At 35.6% G+C, this 18,268-nt stretch overlaps 1 protein-coding gene and 6 long non-coding RNA genes across 9 annotated transcripts in view; 3 read left to right on the top strand and 4 right to left on the bottom strand.

The window, feature by feature from the left end:
* LOC124455063 (fibropellin-3-like) overlaps positions 1–18,268 on the bottom strand; it is a 54,718-nt gene that overhangs the window by 32,194 nt on the left and 4,256 nt on the right. The window contains 2 exon segments of the mRNA XM_047005816.1: positions 7,080–7,196; positions 7,268–7,352. Coding sequence (XP_046861772.1) covers positions 7,080–7,196; positions 7,268–7,352 — 202 coding nt within the window.
* Positions 7,611–17,785, top strand: LOC124455085. The gene is made up of 2 exons (XR_006951700.1): positions 7,611–7,704; positions 17,734–17,785. It is a non-coding gene; the product is annotated as an uncharacterized LOC124455085 (long non-coding RNA).
* LOC124455083 lies at positions 7,966–10,044 on the bottom strand. Its single transcript, XR_006951698.1, has 3 exons — positions 9,745–10,044; positions 8,763–8,850; positions 7,966–7,997 (listed from the first exon to the last, which is right to left on the bottom strand). It is a non-coding gene; the product is annotated as an uncharacterized LOC124455083 (long non-coding RNA).
* Positions 11,049–12,019, bottom strand: LOC124455076. Its single transcript, XR_006951692.1, has 2 exons — positions 11,930–12,019; positions 11,049–11,792 (listed from the first exon to the last, which is right to left on the bottom strand). It is a non-coding gene; the product is annotated as an uncharacterized LOC124455076 (long non-coding RNA).
* Positions 11,390–12,124, top strand: LOC124455069. Of its 3 annotated transcripts, none has more exons than XR_006951685.1 (4): positions 11,390–11,479; positions 11,568–11,743; positions 11,839–11,987; positions 12,087–12,124. It is a non-coding gene; the product is annotated as an uncharacterized LOC124455069 (long non-coding RNA). The 3 variants fall into 3 exon arrangements; XR_006951686.1 differs by lacking the exon at positions 12,087–12,124 and adding an exon at positions 12,051–12,071; XR_006951684.1 differs by lacking the exon at positions 12,087–12,124 and having other exon boundaries at positions 11,839–11,991.
* Positions 12,149–12,901, top strand: LOC124455073. Its single transcript, XR_006951687.1, has 2 exons — positions 12,149–12,238; positions 12,318–12,901. It is a non-coding gene; the product is annotated as an uncharacterized LOC124455073 (long non-coding RNA).
* Positions 12,173–12,611, bottom strand: LOC124455077. Its single transcript, XR_006951693.1, has 2 exons — positions 12,545–12,611; positions 12,173–12,284 (listed from the first exon to the last, which is right to left on the bottom strand). It is a non-coding gene; the product is annotated as an uncharacterized LOC124455077 (long non-coding RNA).

The following is an 18,268-nucleotide window of genomic DNA, read 5'->3' as shown; positions in this document are numbered from 1 at the left end:
TATATATATAGGAATGAGAAATGTTGTTGACAGACAGATATTAGAGAGCACAATAGATAGATACTAAAGGAAAAAGATAAATTCAAAACATTACAGCTACCATACAGAACATTACGAGACGAGCACAATACCTTTGAACGAAATCATCGAACGATTTTCACCACGAAAATAAATGAAACAAACACAAAGAATGACACCATAAACACAGCATTCGGAAATAATAGCAGTCAACAAACAGAATTGGACCATTAATCAAATGACAATGAAAGCAACGAAAACATACGTCCAAGTTACGTGAACTATGTCTGAGATAATCTCACGTATATATGATGGTCATAAAAAGAACATACGTGTCACACATAAACCGAAAACAACCTGACGAGCAACAAGGCGAAGTTTACAAAAAAAAATACCCCCGACTATAGCTAGGCCACCTACCTCGACACACTAAAGATAAACAATCTACAAATACAAAAGATATAACAACCAAATGGCTCAACATCACCAACGAACAAAATATAATATTTCCTACTACACATACCGGTGCATGCATAACGGTGCTGTAGTAACGACTAAAGTGCACAGACTACGATTTGTTATATGCACTATACAGAATATTATACATACGTTTTATGTATAAGAAATTTGTCTTACCAACACAGCAAAACCGTTGAATCGATCAAAACATTTATACAAATGTCACAATCTCAAACAAACGAGCAAATAATAAGTACACACTTGAAAATAAACGGAAAATAGGGGGTGTTTACATGAATCCGGAATGACTTTCAATCCCGATCGAAACGTGATCAGTGGCGTGCGGTCATGCAAGCGTAGGCAAGCGCCGCTTGCCTAAGCATTTTACCGAACAAAAATTTTTTGGATCAATCTCTGAGCAAAATCAGTTTAAATTTTTCTGTTCTAAACAATGTCAATGTAATCTTTTGTCTAAATTGTCTTTACAGTTGAAATGCTTGCTATTTATACGCGATTTACTGTCGTGGTTTTCGGTTTCACTTTGCTACACTTGTAAGATGAGTCAAGTGTATTAAATTAAGTGGATTAAATTAATTATTTATTAACCAAGGCAAGCGCGCTTGCCTTCGAGCTCAATTTGAACATTTGCATGCGTTAATCTAGATTTGGAGGCTTCTTATTCGAGGAATATCGAGAAAAGGCAAGCGGCGCTTCTAAGGGCGCCGCTTGATGCGATTGTCAACAGTCTTGTACGCTCGCAATTTTAAACACATATCAGCGCACGAATAATATTCGTATATTCAACACATTGGACATCCGAATTATTCACGCCGTTAATGTTATCGTTTATTAAAAGATGACTGAGAGCGAAAGGTAATGTTCTGATTTCTAATTCAAAGTAGTAGTAGATTTCTAATTTATGTATGTAGAAGATATTATCTGTAGCATGTTATACTTTAGCGTTATATAAGTCTTGCGTATGAGCTCTGAACGTGATTTCAATGTACTAGAACGCTATTAAATTTTGTGATTATTTTATTCACTAGCAAAGAAGTTATTTACAACAGTCGTGAGTATTCTATATGTTAGAATTTATTTACAGGCTTTTTATATATTTTGATAAACAAGGTGCAGTTATTACACAGCGGATAATGTACTTGAAATTTGAGTAGTTTACGTAATTATAAAGTTAAGTGCGTAAGTTTAAGTAGCGCGTTTGAGTAAGTGTAGGATTGGCTATTTCCTCTATTGCTAATACATGAATCTAGATGAGTAATGTACGCACGTTATGTACGTCACTACAAGATATCATGTAACTGATGTAAGGTATAAATAAGATTGATGTTCCTATAAAATATATAGCATAGGAATTTTCATCCTTTTATGTTCTACTTCTACAATTCGGTATTTTCACGGCACCTGTACAACATGACTGAATGCATTGTGGAATCACTGTTATCCCGCTCATTTGGATTGAGACCTTTTCCGAGAAACGAGAGATCGTCGAAGGTGGCCGTCCCACTCCTGAGTTGCAAGGACTACATACAACATCCAAGCGAAGTGGTAAAGTCTTTATTCGAAGTTTTCAGACGTCAAATTACGACAAGTACAAATGGCTGGCTGGCTCCTCAAAATTGAATAAGTTATTTTGCTGGCCGTGTCTTTTGTTCAACTCAACAGACAAGACAGTCTGGTGCAAGAAGGGATACGATGATTTGGCCAACCTGTGTAATGCCGTCAACAGACACGAGAAAACGAAGACACACTTGTCCAGTTGCCTAATGAATGCCAGTTTTGGGCGTACACGCATCGACATGCAGCTAGACGAACAGGCCCGTCAACACATCTCAGCTCACAACTTGATGGTGCACAAGAATAGAAAGTACTTCGCCGTTTCATTGATGTTGTTTGCTTTCTTGGCAAACAGGAACTTTCTTTCAGAGGTCGGGTGGAGCTGGAGGAGTCTGCCAACAGGGGCAATTACGTCGAATTGATAAAACTGCTAAGTGCATATGACCCCACGCTTGAACAGCATCTTCATACAGCAACCGTGTTTTCTGGACTTTCTAATCGTATCCAGAACGATTTGATTGTTGCTGTCAAGGACGTTATGTTGAAAGCAATAAAAGATGAAGTGATGAGGCCCATTTGTCGCTATTTCCCTGGATGAAACCTCCGACGTTAAGACCTTATCGCAGCTAACAACTATAGTTCGCTATGTCAACCCAGATGGTAAAGCTGTGGAGCGCTTTCTTGGATTTACCGATTTAAGTGAGGATAGAACTGCGGCTAGACTGAATCAAGAAGTCGGTAAAACCCTGAACGAGTACGGATGCGGCGAAAAACTGATTGCCCAAACGTATGACGGTGCGAGTGTGATGTCAGGAGAACTGTCCGGTTTGCAAACACGAGTAAGAGACTATCCACATGCTCTTTTTATCCACTGTTGCGGACACGCATTAAATTTGGTCCTTGTTCAAGCTGTCTCGTCAACTAAAGAGTGTCGTATATTTTTTAAAACCGTCACTGGTCTTTCATCCTTTTTTCACGCCTCGTCCAAGAGAACATACCTGTTGGACACAGTTGTCGGCAGACGCATTCCCACTGGAACAGCTGTTCGATGGCACTATCAGAGCAGGTTAATCCATGCTGTACTGGAGACAAGAGCAAAGCTGCTCGAAGTTTTCGAATACATCATCGAAAATGATGACGAGTTTGACGGTACGACGTTAAACGAAGCGAGGGGCTACCGACAAGTTCTTGCAGATTTCCAGTTTGTGTTCTGCCTTAAAATATTTTCAGAAATATTTGGTCTTACGGATGTTTTGTATAATATCATTCAGAGTAAGCAGTTCGATATTGTCTTCTGCGTCACGAAAGCTCGCGAGACGAAAGATAAGATTCAAGAACAACGAACAAAATTCGTAGATTATTGGAATTTTACGTCAAGTATCGTCAAAGTAGCACTGAAACGCGGGCAAAGTGAAGAGGATGTAAAGGCGTCCTTCCGTCAAATGTTTTTCTGTGTAGTCGATACCATTGTCGTGCAGATTGACTCTAGATTCGAAAGTCTTAACAGCAGAGCATTCGTTTCTTTGTTGGATCATTCAAAGCACGAATTGTAAAGCCGGAATTTTCCCGAACGAAAGCTGCAATCGTTGCAAGATTCATATGGAACATTCTTTAATCTTCAAGCACTAAAAAGTGAACTAATCGTTGTATACGCATCTGCCTAGCTCAAATCGAAACCTGTTTTTGATATGATATCAAAAATAATTGAACTTGACTTGAAAGCCTGTTTTCCAGAGGTGTACCGATTGTGTCAGCTCATTGTTACTATGCCAAGTACGTCCTCCTCTGCAGAAAGATCATTTTCGGCTCTCAAGCGTATCAAAACGTATCTTCGCAGTACACAAGGGCAAGAGCGACTTTCTGCATTGGCTACAATTTCAATCGAGAAGGAGATGTTGGTAAGTTTGCAGGGGAAGCCACGATTCTATGAGGACGTTATAAAGGAGTTTTGCGCAAAGGAAATACGGATGGAATTTACATTTAAGTAAATCTGTTGTAGGATTTTGGACTATTTCGTTCTGTTACTTCTTCACTACAATAGAAATGCACGCGTAGCCATTTACTTAAAACGACTTTATATCACAATACCACATGTAATACTTTTAAACCGTAATTGTGATATATACTCTATAAAAGTTTTTGAACTTTTTAGATTTTTTCAATACTGTTTCAGTCATGACAGATACATTTTTTTCGACAAAGTACTCCCAGAAATCGCGTGAAACGCCAGTAGCCTTCAAAATCAAAATTTTCTGGGGCATGCCCCAGAACCCTAGATAGCTTCGCGGCATGCCGCGAACCTCACCAGCGCTTGCCTATTAAATTCGGTCACCGCACGCCACTGTTCTAGTGATGAAAGTTATGGTACTTGGGGATCTTTTAATGGCTGAGGATACGACTACTTGTGATGCCATCAACACCTGTCATGCAATAATATAATCAATAAAGCACTGGATATGTAAACATCTAGTTGTAGTAATGGTTCTTATTAAAAATCGCGAGTAGTTACAAAAAACGTCATCAATCATTTTGTTCTAATATATTACTTTCCAAGTATTATACATTCATTAATAAATGATTTTGTTGCGCATGTAAGCTGTCCATGTAAGCGTGAAACATTTGACTGAATTTAAATTTAAAGCTGTTGCAGGTACGTAGCACTTTTATGGAAATTTTTGAGATCATTTTTAAAGGTTTAGCACGCACTGATTGTGGTCCCGTGTTGTCTGAAAAATTTTCAAGTCTGCTCTTTCCGCAGATAAAACTGCTTAGGGATGAGAGTTGAGAGTTGTGGAACTCTAGTTGTAACTGAGAGTGGAGATAGTTTTTCACCAAGGAAGGCTCTCTGTTGATACCACCGTTATATTGGGCATGATTGTATGCTTTATTTTTTACAAATCAACAAAAGGGGGATTGTTGCGTTTCCCGTAATCTGATTGGCAGCAGAAGTGCACGGGTGGAATTTTACGATATCTGACCAAAGGGTTTATTTGTTTCGTTTGCTTTTCATTTTACCAAGGAAAGTACAGCATTTGCAGATCAATTAAGTAGAAAATGAAAATCATTGAAATGAAGGCAATTCAAATGACGCGTTAAGTCAATAGCGGCTACTTAAATACAACTGAAGCAATAGATGGTTTACGAGTTCATTTTCTTCTTTATGAAATAAAAGGAAACAATTCTCTTGAAAATAGTCCTCTCAAGATTTAAAATGCACAAATGAATTTTGAGGAGTGGTGCAGAGAGGCGCACATTTCCTACAAAATACTTCATACATACTAAACAATTAAGTAAAAATCATATATTCATTGGTGTTTATGGAGCGGACTTCCGACAATCTCCCACCATGATTAAAACAAAACTTTAGCTAGCACCTCAATTCGTTGATGCAGCATGAGTAGTACATACTTAACCATACCATACTTGATATTTCATACAGAATATATTTCAACTTGTTAGGCATACCATTCATGCTGTGATAATTAACTTTTCCTGCAGATCAGTACCATAATTCGCCTTTTTAAAGCTAGTACTCGGCAACGCTTGCTGGTCGTCATGTTCAGTGGGAGCGGCGTTTGTTTGAAGAATCAATGGCTGATAATGCTGGTCAATTACTGCTACGTAGTCCAAGTTCTCTGGTGAATGATTTACCTTTATCGTCTTTATTTTGTGTCGGAAGCTTTGGGAGAGCAACGTCCTGTTTATGAATGATTTCATAACGCTCTTCATCACTAAAATTTGAAGGAATTTTGCCGATGACATCGCCTGGCTCTTCGTATATTTGATCTCCATTGTCATGCTCAACTTTTGCCTCAAGCTCAACTACCTGATGTTGTTCCTTTCTAGAAAAGAGTTTGTTAGAGTTTAACAAAGACATGCAGTCCATGGAAAAAGACATTCTGCAAAATACAAAGAATTATTATGAAATCTATGTATAATTTTCTGAACAAGTATTCAAACCACAAATATAGTGGAAAATATTCAAAATGAACCAAAGGCTACATTAACATATGTTACAAGTCCTTCAACCCTAATACAAAAATAAGTACTTTATACTAAAGCTTTAAACACTTTCGCGCATACGACAAACGGATTCCTTGTAAGAATTACGTTGTAAAATTAATATCGTATTTTGTTTTAATTTACAAAAGCAAACAACAAGAAAAATGATGACAAAACACGACACATCATTAACCTAAATTAACTAATGCTAAAAACTCTTTGATCCCTTCAAAATATAATTATATAATTTATACTGACACTTCTTTTAACACTTTATCCCACAAACATAACCTTTTATAAGAATTTTATGATAACAAATGAGTAGCTTACTTTTTTGATTTACAGAACCCAGCAACGGCAATAACAAGATTAACAAAAACAACAGCAGATATTCCAGCTGCAACACCTCTGATTGTTAACACAACAAGTGAAGGTTGGAAATCTAAATAAAATAATGAAGTTATCATTGTATTGTCTTTATTAACTTTTCACTATTACAAAGGGTTTGTTCCCTTTAAATGTTTCAAAAAAAAATTAAAATTTCCTCGCACTGCTTTCTGACAAAACAAATAACTTTGCTGCACTATAACTTTGTTTCATATGCTTGAAAACATATATAGTTTTAGTTTATAGAAAATGCGTGAACGACAATTTGACAATTTCTCTTAATGTAATAAAATATATAAATATTGTTAGTCGATGACATCATTGTAGTGATGTTATCGATGACATTGCTGCGACAAAAAAATCTTCTTGGACGCGCACAGTGGACTTCATTTATCAAAATAAAGCAGATTAATGAACATCATTTAAATAACCTTTTACACTTAATATTTTTACATTAAACATATTCGAGATTTGATAGTAAGTTTTAGCCTCACAGTTCGGTCATATCACCCTGTAAGTATCAAACCTTTTTCAGCATTTAACGCATGATTGTGAAATTTCAAATCCGGGGTTGAAAATGCTTCATGTAATCAGGGCCTTAAAATAATTTTTAGATACCAATACCAACTATAAAATCTTACTTGTACACGAGAGTCCATTTCCAGTGTATCCATCGTTACATTGACATTCATAAGAACCTTCGTTATCAGTGCAGTTTGCATTGACATCACAAGGAACATTCAAACATTCATTGATATCTTAAACAAAAAACAAACCATTTGTTAGGCAAGTTAAAACTATTGCTACATCAACGGTATGTATGTCTTACTCGTGCAAGAGAGCCCATTTCCAGTGTATCCTTCGTTACATTGACATTCATAAGAACCTTCGTTATCAGTGCAGTTTGCATTGACATGACAAGGGTCGGACAAGCATTTATTAATATCTTCAATAAAAGATCAACATTAAATACAAATTATTAATTTGTTGTTTTATTAAAAGCCACCGCTTCTTATTTGTACAACACAACGCTGATTACATAACGTTGAAACAAGAAAAATTATAAAATCTCTAAAATTCTAAATGTGTTTGTTTTACGTGATGCTTTCAGAGTAGACAGAATCGCAAAAGTTTAGAAAACGTAAAATCATTGATAATTTCAGTACTTACATTTTCACAAATATAATTGTTACGGCTTGTGCATGAAATGTCATTCCACTTGCTTTGCACAGAGAATTGAACACAATCCTCACTGCCACCTGCGTTGTTAGGTTCATTAGTATCCCAATTTATGAAAGTAGGTGCTACATTATGGACTGTATAAAATTTACTGTCGCTTTTATTGCGAAACAAACCAATAAAAGGTAATGTAGGCATTTTTGATAGTGAAAATTCGTAAATGGCGTCATTTTCAGCTTTATTTTTTGGAACAGGAAGATCTCCCCCTTTCTTTTGACAATTTTTTCTTGCTTCATGCCAGGTTTCTTGCGTTGTATTGAAGAAATAGCAAGATGACTGTAGCTTCATCCAGCCTGACGGACAACTACTGACTTTGTTAACTAAGACGAACAAGATACCAACTACATCAACAATATAGTCTTTGTAGCAGAGCTTGACAGCCCCCCCCTTCTTCAAAATCTCTTACTTTGTAAAGTGTACAAGTATAAAAATCCACTTTAACAAATACTTATATTTGATAAGAATGGATATTTTTATGGAGACTATTTCTAGTCTCACTTATGTTCTACTTTCATTTTTTAGTTGGAGGTAGATTGATCAATTATAGTACGTTCAGACTGAGTGCCGGAGAACGATACCCTTGTTCGGACAAAAATCTGCAGGCCGTTCACACTACGTAGTACCCACCAGCTTCCTCTATTTATAATTTCATGTTTTTCATTGTAAACAAGTTTTGAAACCATGTGCTGAATACGTGCTTCTTTGTACATGTTACTCAGGTGTCGCCGTTCACATAGGTGCCCTTGCTCGAGCACCGTACTTGGGTACTACCTCTTTTCGTGGTGCCCAGACCTGGTCACTTATACACGGCCACCAACAAAATGTTCTGCTCACATTGGTGCCCGTGCCTGAGTACCGTCTCAGGGGACTCGGTCTGAACGCACTATAATAAACTTTACAAACGAAATAAAACAAACTTTGTACATTGAATGATTACTGATAACTGTTAAAAAGCAGCTTTGCTATACTGGGAACAACAATCCGATTCTGTAACCTTCTTCCCCCCTCCCCCATTTTCTATCCTCTCCTTGGCCCCTACATGATGATATCTGCATTATTAAGTAAAATATTTGATAATTTCATACCTTGTAAATTGAACACGGACATCATCAGAAGAAATGTCAATTGAAACATTTTCAAGCCACGATGATTTTCAATGATACAGTTTGAAATCTGTCGACAATATCAAACATATTACATAATTACACGCGGAACAGCAACGGACTCACACTTTCCTGGCAGTAGCTGAAATTGTCATGCAGGCCCCACTATCTATACCTATATCAATATCAATACCACCTTTTTGTTTCGGTATACGTAAATGATATAATCACAGAACTCATGTAGAGAGGATTGTTTCTTTCTCGCTCACGGCAAACAGAACAGTCACATATACAATTTACCAAAGACGTCGAGGGAAACTGAGCTCCTTCTTACAAACTACAAAACACACTCCACCAAGAACCAACACATTTGGACCAAGTACTCGAGTAATCATCTTAACAAATCTACATCATACAAAGCTACCATATTGAACATTACGAGACGAGCACAATACCTTTGAACGAAATCATCGAACGATTCTCACCACGAAAATAAATGAAACAAACACAAAGAACAATCATATTGTTGACACCATAAACACAGCATTCGGAAATAATAGCAGTCAACAAACAGAATTGGACCATTAATCAAATGACAATGAAAGCAACGATAACGTACGTCCAAGCTAGGTGAACTATGTCTGAGAGAATATCACGTATATATTATGGTCAGAAAAAGAACATACGTGTCACACATAAACGGAAAACAACAAGACGAGCAACAAGGTGAAGTTTATAAAAAAAAATTCCCCCGACTATAGCTAGGCCACCTACCTCGACACACTAAAGATAAACAATCTACAAATACAAAAGATATAACAACCAAATGACTCAACATCACCAACGAACAAAATACAATATTTCCTACAACACATAACCGGTGCGTGCATAACGGTGCTGTAGCAACGACTAAAGTGTACAGACTACGATTTATTACATGTACTATACAGAATATTATACATACGTTTTATGTATTAGAAATTTGTCTTACCAGCATAGCAAAACCGTTGAATCGATGAAAACATTTATACAAACGTCACAATCTCAAACAAACGAGCAAATAATAAGTACACACTTGAAAATAAACGGAAAATAAGGGGTGTTTACATGAATCCGGAATGACTTTCAATCACGATGATTTCAATCACGTGATGTCAACCGTGTTTACATGAAACTAGTTGTTGTTTTTTTTTCGCACTCATTTTAACCCATTTAGCCTCTTTATTTGCTTACGAGCTTCAATTTGCCAGAAGACAATACCATGGCATGTGTGCTTCGTCATTAATCACAATATCATTCCAGAATGAAACTCAATTCGCGTTTACATGAGATAAAAGTAAATTTCGATCCGGAATGAAACTAGGAATGAACTCGATCGGATCGAGTTGTGACTCATTCCGGGTTCATGTAAACATGCAATAGGATTTCTTTTAAAGTGGAATGACTTCATTCCGGATCGAAACTCATTCCGGATTCATGTAAAAACCCCCATAGACAACAACCAGAACATCGGACACCCACATATTTCCTGTAAATACAATATTATGACCTTAAACCATACGAAAAAAACATGAAATACGGCGAAACCTGACGTTTATGAAATGATTATCGCTACATTTCGTTCAAGTTAAATCAGTTGTGCGACTGTGAAACCTTTCCTGTTAAAGTGCTACTGAAGTAAAATTTTCATATTTCGTTTTTCAATACAAACGTTTTCTCTGTATTATACTGATCATTTTGAGCTATCGCCCACTGAATTCAGTCGATGGGAACGCATCGAACTTTGCGTTCAAACATGGCATATTTGCTTGTTTTGATGCGAATTTGACTTTGAGTACGTGACGTCGTTTAAAGGACGGAAGTTCAATTTTAAAGCTCTTAGTATATAAAAATTATATACGAACAAGCATATTTCCAACTGGAATTTTACATATTTTATAACTTCTCTTAAAAAAATTGCGTATATTTAGTGACAAATGAGCAACACGCATGGTAAGCAACATTTACAATCGATTAGAGTTTTATAAACTTCTTGAATTAACTTATATTTCTCAATAAACTGGGTGCCGCATCCTTGACGAAGTCTGCGGTTTTAACACTCACGCAATGTTATCAGAAACTAACTGTAACGCGCTTATTTCCAATCATCCAGTGTATACTACTTTTATAAACTTCTGGATTAGACTTATCATTCTTATCATATGGGTGTCGCATCCTTGACGTAGTCTGTGGTTTTAAAACCCATGCAATATCACAACGCACATAATATAAGGAGAATAATTTTTTATTAAGTTAGTCAAACGTAACGATACACCGCAAGTTAAAATATGGCGAGTAGGCAAAATTCTGCAAAAAATTGTCGAGGAGGACAATATTGTGTTGCTGGTTGGCCCAAAGGAGAAAGTTGTACAAACAGTCAACACACAGAGGGTGTCTCAGTACATCGTTTCCCCATGAATGACAAGGAGAGGCTGAGTAAATGGACAAAATTTGTTAGGAGACATAGGCCAAAATTCGTTCCTCAGCAGTACTCTGTGCTATGTTCAATGCATTTCGCAGATTCTGCATTCACGGTGAACGCAACAGTTGCAAAATCGCTAAACATGAGACGACAATTGCGCTCTGATGCTGTTCCAACCATAGACTCTGTAAAAGGCATTTCAATCCAAGGTGATAAGAGCAATCGCGACCGTAGAGTTGTAAGTACAAAATTATACAAGTTAAATTACACAAGTTTGTATGCACAACCTGGAAATGCATGTAAATGTGTCTTATTATCTTCAACAGGTGTTGCGTGAAGTGACACGAAGTGTAAAAGATGTTGAACCCGCTGTTAAACATACTGATGATGAAGGGAATTCTGACGAGTGTAACACGACAGAATGTCTCGAAGGTTTTGATTAAACATTAAATGGTTGGCATCCAAAGATGACCCACTTTTCTTGGCTTGGTACATATTGCAGGTAACTTGTAATCACTGTTCTCTATCTGCCAAGGCTTTTTTACTTGTTCCTAGTCAAGAAAAAAAATTACATATTAAATGGTTTGTTCTGTTTAGGCACGTACTGGCAGTACTTCATTTCAATGAAAGCCTTCACAGACAGCCAAAAAAAACAAAAAATGGAACACCATATTATTCTGTGACATACCCAAAATTTAAATCAGGGGATGAAGTAGTAAGAACTGTTTCTTCAGCACCATCATATTGTAAGTTTAGCATGTATGCATTGGTACTCTTGACTTACACATCTAACCACTTGTCATTTCCAGACTATGTTAATGAAATCAAAATGTCATGGTTCTTAGTTGTGAGGAATCCATGGACAACATATTTAAGAAGTATAAAAAAGTCCCAGAAGCCTTAAACAAAACGTTCTCGGATCGAATTTCCAAAACTGAGGCAATCCAACGGCATTTGGATAGGAAACAACTATCTTCAACACCATTGTTTCCCACATGTAAGTTGTTCATGCTACCATGTATAATAGGTATGGCCAGTGCATTCTAAAAGTAAACACATTAAATTGTTATTTATAGATCAACAGCAAGATGTACTGCAAGCAAAAGGTTTAGACAAAGAAAAACAAGCTGCTTCAACAGGTCCTTCAGATCCAAAAACGCGCTTATGCAAAAATTGTGGACAGCCAATGAAAGGACATCCAAAAAGTCATTGTCCACAAGAATTACTTGACAAATATTCTTAGCAGGCCAACTTTAAAGTTAGTTATAAAATAATATACTATGCTACAAAAAATGTTTCCTACTTCTATCAGTTTCTTTCCTGTGCTGACTTGTAGCCAGCATGTTCTTGGCCTAGGGGATTTCGTAATGGAAATCGTTTTCGGATGTCTGTGTAGATACTTGCAGGTAATGGTCTAGAATTTTCCCAACCAAGGCATCCACACAGCCATCGAATGACCCAACGGTATGCAACTGCTCTCAAGTATCTATGAGAAATTCAAAATAGTAATTTCTATTTGATTATTTATTTTGACTTCACACAACAAAATTGTGAAGCATCACAGCACAATAATGAACCACATAAAGGTAAAAAGTAGAGATACATGGCAAGATATTAATCATTCGTTACAAAACAAAATTAGAAATCAAAAATGTACTAACTCATTTTCATGTATTCTACAACGCTTGTATGACCTTCCATCTTGGTCTCTTAGAAGTGAGCCAACATTCTTCAAGACTGTAGCATGTGTCATAATCGTGTACACTTCGTGAAGAGTAACACAGCTAATTTTTTCAATGCTACCATCGAATACCAGTTTATGTAAAGTAGGCCCAACCTCTTGACAACAACGGTATTCAATGGCATCTGTCAGCAGTTGAGTACGACACAAGCTACATGCACACCTATAAAAAAGTGGTTTGTTATCATATTTAACATTATCAATGTTTAAAATATGTCAAATTTTTTATTCCCGATTTTCTTTCATATTTTACCATTGTGTTTCTGCTTTTGTTTTTCAACTAATAAATTTCCTTTTTATTTCAGATATTGACGAATGCAATGCTTTCATCGATCAACAATGTACAGGAACTGGCCAAACCTGAGCTATTTTCCCTGGCGCTTTTTGTTGTAGCTGCAGTAATCCAGGCAACATTTGAACGAAGCAGGAACACTATGTGTCGGTACGAATTATAAAAATACTCATTACTTATTTTTTTTGGTTGAATTTTTGCTGAAAATATGAAAGCACTATTTATTTTTCCACAAAACAATTTACCAACCAAACAATATGTCACAGGTCGCAATATGGGAAACGGTTACGAACGCAACGAATTGAGACTCGTTTGAAGAGATACTGCTGTGTAGTTAAGGATTAATGTGTATATTCTAAACAACTTACATCGACCAAGTCAAAAAGAACATCATCTTTTATCCTTAATACAATAGTGATGCACTCGTTTTTGAACAATTAGCGATGTAAAAGATCAAAAAAGATGGCCAACATACAAAGACAATCAGTTTCATGCAGGAATAAAGCATTAAATTTATTCGTACCACTAAATAAATCTAAATCAACAGCTAAATCTCAACAGTCTTCTTGACTTCTACAAATCCAATTCCAATCCCGATAGGTTTTTTATAATTTTTGTTTTCTGTTTTTATATAAATGACCATTCAAGTATTTAAGGAGAAGAAAGCTTCATAATTGCTCATTATTTTTCCCTATGTAGAAACGGAAACTGCTATTCAAGGTCAGATTCGCATCATAAATAGGGTATTCATATCTGCCTACAATGACATTGGCAGCATTCAGTATTTTCAAATAACCAGAGTCATAATAAATCAGGTAAGACACGTTGATTTACAACATTACTTTTCATGCTTGTACTTTATGTAAATAAATTCAAGGTAGTTATTTTTATGAATTATGCGATTGGTTGATTTTCAGTCTTTTCAGGCAAGCAATTTTACATACCTTAGAACAACAAGGAGTAATTTATTTTTCAACTCTTTATTTTAGCTAATTTCGCTTTATCGGCAAACAACATCACTTCGTAATTTTGTGGAAATCAGAATCATCCGTTTATTGTAAGTGACTAATTAATTATTTTCAGTGAAGAATTTCAGAAAATCTGTTAAATATTTGTTTACTAAACAAAACAAAAAAATTCCTTCAAAAAGTTTCTTAGATTGTAACAAAAAACCCTATTTACCTGAATTTTGTTTGACAGCTTAAACGTGAGATTAACTTTTAATAGATGTAGATCTTCCAGGTAAGTAAAGTCCTGAGAAGAACTGTTGGTGTTGATTTTGACTAACGTTTTACGACTTTAGCGACAGTTATCTTTAGTGTCAAGTGCCGCTAAAGTTGTCGAAACGTCAGTCAACATCAACGCGAACAGTCCTTTTCAGAAATCTACTTATCTGCACGATCTACATGTACAAACATTTAATGCTTTTGTTGATATTTTCATAAAAAACAAACACGCATTCTTGAGGGAGATTTTTTATCTGGTTATTTCAATTCGCAGAACAACAATTACGCGTGCTATTATTTAATATTGTTTTTATCGAGCAAAGAAAAAATTGAAGGCTACGGGCAAACTCTATCAACCTGTTAAATCAACTTTCACTCAACAAAGTTTTTAAATGTGTGCAAATACTCTCAACATGTTGAGCATTATAATGATAACACGTAAATCTGCGACGCCTGTCAACTGCGTCGATACAGCTACATATACGGCTCAGTGACCAGCTAAAAATGAAAGCGCATGTTTAGGCAAAAGTTTGAGAGCGTTAGGACGACATAGTTTGAAATATTTTGTTTGCTCGATATAAACAGTATTAAAATTTTCATTTTAAAGGCAACAACAATTGCCCACGAGTAATTCTTGTTTTGCGATAATTGGGCTTCATTATTTAGTTCCATTTTATATTTTTACTCTAGCCCATCGTCCGTTGGAGTTGAATATGTTGTAGCTTTTAACAACACCCTGAACATCACTAATTCTGAAATTCAAGATGAGTTGGTGAACGCGTTGAATAAAACTGAAAATGGAACTTTTCTTGGCGACCTACAACTTAGCACTTCGATCAATACAACTGAATTAAAAAATTCAATAGAAATTAGAGGTAAATATTGTTTGGAGAAATACGTGATGTGTTTTTTTTTTAATTTTTAACACGGTTTTCATGTTACTGATGTTAGTTCCGTGCAATACAGCTCTCAATGAATGTCTCTTTTTCACATACAAAATCAATGCAAGTAATCATAATCTACAGATTACACACTGTCTTTCAATTCGATCATTTTTAGGACAAAGACTGTTAGTAATGGCTCATCATAAAACTGGCACGATTAAGCAATCAAACTATGCACGATTACTTTGTAATGGCGTTTTTTCTTCTCGTCGTGACAAAAAATACGAGAACATACCCGTGATATAAACGGTCATACGTATACCACGTGTCAATGAATTATGTAGATTTGAATAATTTGACGGTTGTGATGTATATGGTATAGTGTCAAGAAAGAAATATGGCAGTTGTGACATCAAGTGACATTTTGCGCCATTTCAGGACGTCATTGACGTCATCGTTTTAAAAGGCTCTATTTTTGACCATCCACATTAAAACAAAACGCATGCGTTTTCAAATCGCTTCGCTTTGGAGAGCGTTTACGAATCGATGCCTTTTCACTTGGCAGTGTATCCGTTTTTTAGCGTTTCAATGTGGACAGAAGGTCAAAAGGCATCAAAAAGTATGCGTTCTTAAACGAAAACGCATTAGTGTGGACAGGGTCATAAGCATAAGGGTGATATTAATGGTCATATAATATTTATATAAACTAGTTGGCCTCGTTAATTCACATGATTACATTTTTACAAAGGTGCGGGTAATATAATGGTGTCATGAACAGCATACGGCGTATATTGTTCAACGGTGGTGTTATGTATAAAAACATGGGTCTGAAATGCGTGGTTACATGGTCAAAATTGCTACATAGTTTCAATTCGGGCTCAATTTGTGCTTAAATGCCGATAAGCTGTTGCTATTTTAAAATGTGCTTGGCGAAATATTTGAAATTAAGTTGCTTTCATGTAATTAATTTACTGGTTATTTGATGTCAATATTTTTATTCTCATTTTTTCAGATTTTGATGAATGTAATCAAGAAAGATCTCCATGTCCAGAGAACTCAATCTGCATGAACATGGACAGGACATTCGATTGTATTTGCAATTCTGGTTTCGTCAAGAATGGGAGCAACCTTTGCGGTGAGTGTTTCTGGGTTTTATTTTCTAATTTTGATGAAATACTTTTATGAAAAAGCCAGCACCATGGACCAGCACCATAAGCTAAAACCGATGATTTCGTAAGCTAAAACCGATGATTTCGTAAGCTAAAACCGATGATTTCGTAAGCTAAAACCGATGATTTCGCAAGCTAAAACCGATGATTTTGTAAGCTAAAACCGATGATTTCGTAAGCTAAAACCGATGATTTCGTAAGCTAAAACCGACGATTTCGTAAGCTAAACCAGAAGATTTCGTAAGCTAAAACAAATGATTTCGTTTAGGAATCACATAAAACCTACAGCTGCTGCTACTAAAGTGGCTTTTGTAAATTAAATTTGTTAAATCCGCCTGTGTTGAATCTATTCTATTGTTTAGAGAGAATATATATGCTCTAATGAGTAATTTACCTCCATTATTGTATTTTCACTCATTTTTTTAAAATTAATTTCTAGTGCCAAGGAAGAGGAATGCAGGTATTTTGATTGAATACATTATTTTTTTTCTATCTTTAGAAAATAATCATGAAAATAATGGCTATTTTAACTTTAATATGACAACTTTGTTTCATTAAGTTTGCTCTCATGTGAAGATGCCTCAGTAGTTTAAAATCAAAAGCTTATTCTTACATAAATATGTTCTTATAGTTGATGAAGACGATGTAGAAGATGTAGACGCAGCGCTAATTGCAATTATAGTTTGGCTTTCAATATGTTTCCTAGTCGCCATTGTCTTGATTATTCGTGCACTAATAAGGTACATCATTTATGGAACATTGTGCATCTACTTCTATATCTTTATAAATGTCTTGATGATTAAATATAACAGCATGACAAAAAGCACAAAATTCTTAACTATTCTTGCCCAAAGACATACTAGTATTTTTCTTTTTAGAGAACAAGCAATGAAATGTATTTACATAATGAAATATATATCTTATTTTGTCATAAATTTCTGTGTGATTGAACTTTTATGTGACGTCTATGCAATGATTTGAGTTATGGCTGCTTCAATTTTATCATCAGTACTTTGGCTTAAAAATATCCAAACTTTTAATTTCAATAATGCTAATCACTCACGTGTATTCCCAAAGCAAACCAAATTCTAACAATATTCTTAATTTAGTTTCAGAAACAGCCGTAATGGAAATTCTGGTGATGAAAGTTATGGTACTTGGGGATCTTTTAATGGCTGAGGATACGACTGCTTGTGATGCCATCAATACCTGTCATGCAATAATATAATCAATCAAAGCACTGGATATGTAAACCTCTAGTAGTAGTAATGGTTCTTATTAAAAATCGTGGCTACTTACAAAAAACCTCATCAATCAGTTCGTTCTAATATATTACTTTCCAAGTATTATACATTCATTAATAAATGATTTTGTTGCGCATGTAAGCTGTCCATGTAAGCGTGAAACATTTGACTGAATTTAAATTTAAAGCTGTTGCTGGTACGTAGCACTTTTATAGAAATTTTTGGGATCATTTTTAAAGGTTTAGCATGCACTGATTGTGGTCCCGTGTTGTCTGAAAAATTTTCAAGTCTGCTCTTTCCGCAGATAAAACTGCTTAGGGATGAGAGTTGAGAGTTGTGGAACTCTAGTTGTTACTGAGAGTGGAGATAGTTTATCACCAAGGAAGGCTCTCTGTTGATACCACCGTTATATTGGGCATGATTGTATGCTTTATTTTTTACAAATCAACAAAAGGGGGATTGTTGCGTTTC

Source organism: Xenia sp. Carnegie-2017, unplaced genomic scaffold (genome assembly GCF_021976095.1).
Source record: "Xenia sp. Carnegie-2017 unplaced genomic scaffold, XeniaSp_v1 HiC_scaffold_3, whole genome shotgun sequence".
NCBI classification, from domain to species: Eukaryota; Metazoa; Cnidaria; class Anthozoa; order Malacalcyonacea; family Xeniidae; genus Xenia; species Xenia sp. Carnegie-2017.
The sequence above is the reverse complement of the archived record's forward strand: the minus strand, read 5'-3'. Positions and strand labels throughout refer to the sequence as shown.